This window comes from Lithobates pipiens, unplaced genomic scaffold, assembly GCF_037356315.1.
Source record: "Lithobates pipiens isolate NorthernLeopardFrog02 unplaced genomic scaffold, aLitPip1_a1.2 Scaffold_30, whole genome shotgun sequence".
NCBI classification, from domain to species: domain Eukaryota; kingdom Metazoa; phylum Chordata; class Amphibia; order Anura; family Ranidae; genus Lithobates; species Lithobates pipiens.
The window spans coordinates 168,813,078-168,820,865 of record NW_027507791.1 but is presented as its reverse complement, the minus strand read 5'-3'; the positions used below and the strand labels follow the sequence as shown (position 1 = coordinate 168,820,865).

The window sequence follows — 7,788 nt, the reverse complement described above, 5'->3', positions numbered from 1 at the left end:
CTGGAAGCAAAGAGAGTGCAAAGCTCCTTTACCAGAAAGGAAGCAGAAGTAGAAACACAAAAGGCAGCTCGCCATGCAGAGATGAAAGCTCAACAAGCAGAAATAGAGGCAAAGATGAAAGCTCAACAAGCAGAAATAGAGGCAAAGATGGAAGCTCAACAAGCAGAGACAGATTCCCAATTAAAGATTCTGAAAATGGAAAAGGAAGAAGCAGCCGATTTGCCATTTGGCTACACGGTGCCCCAGGAGGAAGTGGGGGCTGGAAGCCTCTAAAAAGAGAGTTTCTGCCCCCCCCCCCCAAAAAAAATGACATGCCAAATGTGGCATATCAGGGGGTCACCTTCCCTTAAAGCGTAAGTTCCAATAAGTGTGAAACTCCGCTTTAAGGTGCTTTACCTTTACCAGGAGACACCCCTTTTATTTGTACTAGGGGTTGCACTCATTTTAAATTTCTCATTGTTTATTTACTCCTACACTTTAACCATAGGTTTTCAATTTTATATTGTCAGTTTTGTAAAACCCCCATTTAAAACAAATTGGGACATTTCCTAGATGATAACCCGTAAGGTAGCCTTTCACTGTCCAAAGACTATCGCAAGCTCCAGGATCTGAGTGAACTTCTCATGGAACTGGAATTGGCAAAGACAGACCCACGTTTACCTGGACTAAGCTTCCTGGACACTGCTCATGGTGTCAATCCAATGGTGTCTAAACTGCCATATGGCCTGCAAGAGAAATGGCACAACGGTGTAGTGGTTAGCACTCTTACCTAGCAGTAAAAAGGGTCACTAGTTCAAATCCCAACCACGACTCTACCTGCCTGGAGTTTGCATGTTCTCCCTGTGCCTGCGTGGGTTTCCTCCGGGTACTCCGGTTTCCTCCCACACTCCAAAGACATGCAGGTAGGCTAATTGGATTCTGTCCCAAATTGGCCCTAGTATATGAATGGGGACCTTGGATTGTGGGCTCCTTGAGGGTAGGGACCAATATGGGTGTGCAATGTACAGGGATAGGGACAATTGTAGACACTCACTCAGGTTGAACTGGATGGACTGGTGTCTTTATTCAACCTTACTAACTATGAAAACTATGAAACAGGGCTCAAGATACAAAAGAGACTATAACGTATCTTTTCCTCCATTCGCATATTTTTGCAGGTTCATCAGTGATCAAGCCTGGACGAGAAACGATCCCAGCTTCAGCTTCATTGAAACCAACTTGTGTGCTTCATCTTCATCAAGGTATGATAACATAGCAGCTAAACGTAGATACTTTAACCACTTAAGGACCGCCGTATTGCCATTATACGTCATCAGAATGGCACAGGCAGGCACAAGCACGTAGATGTACGTGCCTGCCTTCCAGCGGGTGGGGGGTCCGATCGGATAGATCGCTAGATACGTCAGTCCCTTTCGGTGCCGGAGCGATCCGCGATGAGGGGATGGCCGTTGGTTTCTGGCCATCCCCTCTTGATCGCTCCTGGCCAGTGACGAACTTCCTCCCCTGTGAAAATGTAAACACAGGAGGAGGAAGTGATGTCACACTCCTCGTGGCGGTCTTTTTGAACCGGACAGCGAGGAGTGAAGACATCCAAGTAAGTGCACCAACAGTCCACTGACACATAGGTACACATAGGCACACATTTCACCCCAGTCACCCCCCGATCGGCCCCCCGCCCCCCCCCCCCAGTCACAGTGTCACTAATGCAGTGTTCATTTATTTATTCATCACTACATTTAGTGTCAGTTGTGACTGTAAAAAGTGTCAGGGCAGCTAGTGTTAGGCCCCTTTAGGTCCAGGGTAGCCCCCTACCCCCCCCCCTAATAAAGGTTTAACCCCTTGATTGCCCTCCCAGTTAACCCTTTCACCCCCTTTTACCAGTGTCACTAAGCGATCGTTTTTCTGATCGCTGCAATAGTGTCACTGGTCCCGCTAGGAAGCAATTTTTTTTTTAGGTTCAACGCCAGGTTTTTATAGCGTTAGGTACCCCGATATATAACCTAATAAAGGTTTTAACCCTTTGATTGCCCCTAGAGTTAACCCTTTCACCAGCGATCGCTGCATAAGTGTCACTGGTGACGCTGGTTAGCCAGTAGGGATGAGCTTCGAGTTCGAGTCGAACTCATGTTCTACTCGAACATTGCCTGTTCGCCTGTTCAGCGAACAGTGAACAATTTGGGCTGTTCGCAGCAAATTCGAAAAGCCGGAACACCCTATACAAGTCTATGGGAGAAATCTAAAGTGCTAATTTTAAAGGGTAATATGCAGGTTACTGTCCGAAAAAGTGTTTGGGGACCCGGGTCCTGCCCCAGGGGACATGGATCAATGCAAAAAAAAGTTTTAAAAAACGGCCGTTTTTTCAGGAGCAGTGATTTTAATAATGATTAAAGTGAAACAATAAAAGTGTAATATTCCTTTAAATTTCGTAGCTGGGGGGTATCTATAGTATGCCTGTGAAGGGGCGCATGTTTCTGGTGCTTAGAACTGTCCCTGCACAAAGTGTCATTTGTGCAGGAAAAAAAGTCTTTTAAAATCACTTGCGGCTATTGTCGGGTCCCGTAATACAGAGAACACTCAATGAGTGTTCTCTGCATTAGTCGACAATTCATTCATTCATTCATTAAAAAAAATAATAAAAAAGCGTGGGGGTTCCCCTAAATTCAATTACCAGGCCCTTCAGGTCTGACATGGATATTAAGGGGAACCCCGTGTCAAATTTAAAAAAAAATTGACGTGGGGGTCCCCCTAAATATCCATAACCAGACCCTTCAGGTCTGATATGGATATTAAGGGGAACCCTGCATCAAATTAAAAAAAAAATTGACGTGGGGTCCCCCTAAAAATCCATATCAGACCCTTTATCCGAGCACGCAACCTGGCAGGCCGCAGGAAAATAGGGGGGGACGAGAGAGCGCCCCCCCCTCCCTCCTGAACCGTACCAGGCCACATACCCTCAACATTGGGAGGATGCTTTGGGGGTCTGTGAGCCCTCAAAGCACCTTGTCCCCATGTTGATGAAGACAAGGGCCTCATCCTCACAACCCTGGCCGTTGGTTGTGAGGGTCTGCGGGCGGGGGGCTTATCAGAATCTGGAAGCCCCCTTTAACAAGGGGACCCCCAGATCCCGCCCCCCCCCCTGTTTGAAATGGTAAGGGGGTACAAAAGTACCCCTACCATTTCACAAAGAAAGTGTCAAAATGGTTAAATAAGACAAACACACTTTTGAAAAATTCCTTTATTAAAAAAAAAAAAAAAAAAAAAAAAAAGATTCCAGCGGTGCTAATCCACTCTTGCTATCCAGCGACGGGTCTCCGGGGTCCAGCGATGGATGATTGTGACGGACTGGGGTTTATATGGTCACAAAACAGACACCCCAAAGCAAAGTACATATTCATTTTTTTTTTATATTTCTAAACATCTCCCTTCTATTCTATTAATAACCAGTAGATGGCAGAGAAGGTACACAAACAGAGTCTATATAAGGCCACACACCATGTGACTGGAAATTAAACTACTTCCAGCCATAAAGTCAGTGGTCATATCTCATGCTGTTTGTGTGATTCTTTGCAGGTATGTACTCTAAATTGTTCCTAATCTGTATTAACCTGTGATAGAAAGATTCCTAAACATCTTGAGCAGATGCAGAAAAAGTCTCAGCAGATTTTATGCTATAGTTTTGCTGTAATTAGAAGTTTAGAACAGCATGTGTCAGAAACAAGTGAAAAGTGCATAAGAACATGAAAATACTGCATTAGTCAGAACAAATGTCTATGATAAACACTAAACCGTTCTAAATAGGTATATTTAAACCTGATTTATTGAAAATGGCATAGATTTATAGAAGCACATGTTTTCTGTTATTTAATATAGAAAAAAACCTATTGTATGTAAAGCTTATGTATTGCATCGTACAGACATGCAATGTGCACCATCTAGTGGTTAAAAAAAGAGTACTACCATGATAATATTTGTATTAAAGCAATGCATTGCTAGTATGATTATTGCACACTTAAAGTGTACCAGAGAGATAAAGATAATTATCTATAACACTGAATAACAGGGATATATATGTTATTAAATTTAGTAATGTTCATTGTTGTAACTACGTTTTAAAATACTTTAGTTAAAATCGGTATTATATATATTGTTAATGTTTATAAACATGTGACTATAAAAATGTAAAAGATGTATTGTTATGTAAAAATTAAACTACTTCCAGCCATAAAGTCAGTGGTCATATCTCATGCTGTTTGTGTGATTCTTTGCAGTCCACGCCAAGCTGATCACCTTATCTCATCGCGTCTACAATCATCGGCTCTCTTAATTCACATTTTGAGGCTGGTAAAATTTTGGGGGCTCGTCCGGGATTAGTTGTGTTACCAGTGAGAGGGAAGCGCGAGACAAGCATGAGCCTGCTACAGAGCTACAACGAGAGTCGTGAGAGTCGTCTGCCTCGTGAGTGCAAGTCTTCAGATTGCAACAGAGATGGCGTCTCCTCGTCGTGCGCTGATGTGGGATATCCGGAAACAAATTCATCTGCTTAATGAAGAACAGCTGCATAGCCTTGCTATTACGCTGGGAGATGAAAGAGACATGGACGTTCCATCAGTGACTGGTACCAACGAAATGGAACTTGTTGAATTTATTAAAGACTACTTGAGAAGTGATCAGCTGGAAACGTTGGAAGATCAAGGTATGTCTTACCTACTCATCATCCAAGACAAGAAAAGGACAAGGAAAGTACACCAACTGTGGACATTGCAACCGCTGCAAATGTGCATGGTGGTGTAATTTCAGATCATGGTTCGGACATGAGTTACAGTAGCGTGTGCAGACAAATTGACGAGGGTCTAACAGTAAAATTCCCTGAATCTGAAATTATACGCACAGTGTTGAGAATAATCAAACGTGGTAATTTTAAAGATATGTTGACTGACAAAGATGATCTTACTGTTGCTGAATTGAAAAGGTTTTTGAAGTCACATATGAGAGAACGAAGTGGTAATGAGTTATTTCAGGACCTTAGCAATGCTGCCCAGCAAGAAAGAGAAACAGCACAACAATTTGTTTACAGGCTAGTGGGGTTAAAACAAAAAGTTCTGTCTACATCACAACATGATAGGCAAGAGCTTAGCTATGACAAAAAACTGGTGCAAGGCATATTCCTTCATACACTCTATCAGGGACTAAATGAGAAAAATTCTAATGTTAGACGAGATATCAAGCCTTACGTGTCTGATTTGACAGTAACGGATGACTTTATCATAGAGCAGGTCACCAGATCAGTTGATGAGGAAACAGAAAGGCAGAGACGCTTAAACAGTGCACCTAAACATAAACCTCTTACTGTTCATTCATCACAGACACCAGGGAATAGCGAAAAAGACACCTTCCAAAAGAGAGTGGAGGGAGATGTTAGAGCAAATCACACTGCATTAATGGAACTAACAACACAGGCCTCTGCTCTCACAAAGAACCTGGAAAAGATGATGAAACTAACTCCTCTTGTTGGAAACCAAATGACTAAGCCACTAACCAATGTTCAAGTTCCAGATACAACTCACTGCAAGCCCAGGTGTGATGATTGCATTAAACTAGAGAGTCAGAACTGCTACCATTGTTTCTACTGTGGTTGGACAGGACACAGAGCGGTTGATTGCTTGAAGAAAAGAAGGCAGTCGGGAAACGACAGACGGTCACTGGGAAAGGGACAGCCAGTGACCACCTCAAATGATCTGTCCCATGCTAAGGTAAACAGGGTATTCACCCACCGGTCAACTAGAACACTCTCAAAAGAGAATGGATTCTCCAAACAACACGTAGCACAATTAATTGGAGGAAAATGCCTACTGTCATGTCGGATGAATGGTGTTCCGGTTGACATGTTGATGGATACAGGAGCTCAAGTCAGCATTGTCGGGAAGGCATGGTTAGAAAAGTTTCTACCCAGTGTCTCCATTAGGCACATACAAGATTTACTTTGTGATGACAACTTATCCATTACAGCTGCAAATGGTTCTCTCATTCCATTCATCGGATGGATTGAAGTCTGCCTGGAATTCAAAAGTAGTGGACATGGAAACTCAGCCATTTATGTGCCAATGCTGGTGAGTGACTGCTGTAATGACAATCCAATTCTTGGGTTTAATGTTATCGAAGAATTGATCAGAGAAAACCGTGACCGACCAAACAGCACCCAAAACCTGACTATCTTGCTGAGTGAAGCTATGAAAGTAAGACAGAGTATAGCGAATAACATTGTCAATGCTGTCAGTCAAGCAACTGACCCAGGAGAAATATTCGATAGTCGTATGGTCAAAGTGGGGAAGAAGGGACTCCAGATTAAAGGAGGCGAGCTCTGTGAAGTCAAATGCAGAATTAGAGCGTGGCTGAAAGGAGGAATCATGCCATTTGAACCACTTCCCGAATATCCAGTTGAGGAAGGACTTGAACTATTTCCTTCAGTGGTAGATGTGCCAAATGGGTTCTCTAAACTGGTGAAGATACCTATACTGAACCGTGCTCAACATGACATCTACCTTCCACCCAGAACAGTATTGGGTACCATTTCTCCAGCAGCTGAGATTCTACCATTGTCTCCAAACAAAGACGATGGAAAGGGAATTGACCAGAAGAAAAGGGTGTTTCATGTAAACCAGTTGAATCAAGTGGACACTGGAAATCAGCTACCCACTAACAAATCTGTTAAGTGGCACCCACCTGTCAATTTGGAAGATCTCTCAGAAGAAGAACAGGAGATAGCGAGACAAATGTTATATGATGAATCAGATGTCTTTGCTCGAGATGAGGGAGACATAGGATGCATCCCTAACCTGAAACTGAGGATAAATCTGAAAGATGAAACTCCTGTCCATGACCAATGCATTAGGGACATACCTCTCCATACTTTCTACCCCTGGTAATTAACCTTCTTTTACTTTATATAATCCCAATACTGTTATTCTATACATTTTTCCCCTTATCCCAATAAACATGCCACACAGGAGTTTGGAGTATAACTGGCCATAGCAGCCTTTTATTAACACTCTTCAAACCAATAACTTAAATAACTTTATTAAATATCTATATATATATAACACTTTTTTGGTAACGGCAATTTTAACGAACTCCCAGTCAGTTGGTCTTTGACGGTACCACGCTCCACCTTTTAAACATAACCTTTTTACCATTACACTGCGGGACCACCTTTTAACCATACTAGGCCTCCGGCCGTTTATAAGCCTGGAGACAACCACCTTCCCGCAATGCCACCAAATCCCGTATCCAGCCTACCCTTCCGCTGTGATACACCAAAAAGGGGAGGGGCCATATCCCTATGAGCTCCCCCCCCACATTTCCATCATCTGTTTCCTTTTTTGCCCCATCAAAGACCAAGAGACACCGCCGCTACAGCTGCTATGACGACCTTCAGCACCGAACCTGCAAGAAAGAAAAAAAAACACAAACAACAGAACGACCACAACACCAATGACACCTCATCACTTTCTTTTTTTTTTTTTTTTTTTTTAAATTATGGGACGGGTGGGTGGGCAACTCTTTTTTCTTTCTGCGCCACGCTGCCTTGTCCGCTCCTCCCCTTCCTTTAAATAAAGCTCCGCCCCCCTTCCATTCTTTCTCTCTAGACCCACCCCATTACCTCCCCTCCTCACCTTAACCCCTTACGCTCTTCCCCTCAGCCTTTGTCATGTCCGGCCCTCCTCCCAGCCTCCGGCTTAGTTCCGTGCCTCTCTGAAACGCTACAATTCGATACCGAAACCCTTATACAAA

General features: G+C 43.3%; 1 protein-coding gene across 1 annotated transcript; it reads left to right on the top strand.

Annotated features, from left to right (window-relative positions):
* The first annotated feature begins 302 nt into the window (after nucleotides 1–302).
* On the top strand, nucleotides 303–7,497 carry LOC143943347 (uncharacterized). Its single transcript, XM_077465065.1, has 2 exons — nucleotides 303–1,241; nucleotides 4,269–7,497. Exon 2 carries the CDS (start codon nucleotides 4,812–4,814, stop codon nucleotides 6,921–6,923), a length of 2,112 nt encoding a protein of 703 aa, XP_077321191.1. The 5' UTR covers nucleotides 303–1,241; nucleotides 4,269–4,811; the 3' UTR covers nucleotides 6,924–7,497.
* Nucleotides 7,498–7,788: the final 291 nt, after the last annotated feature.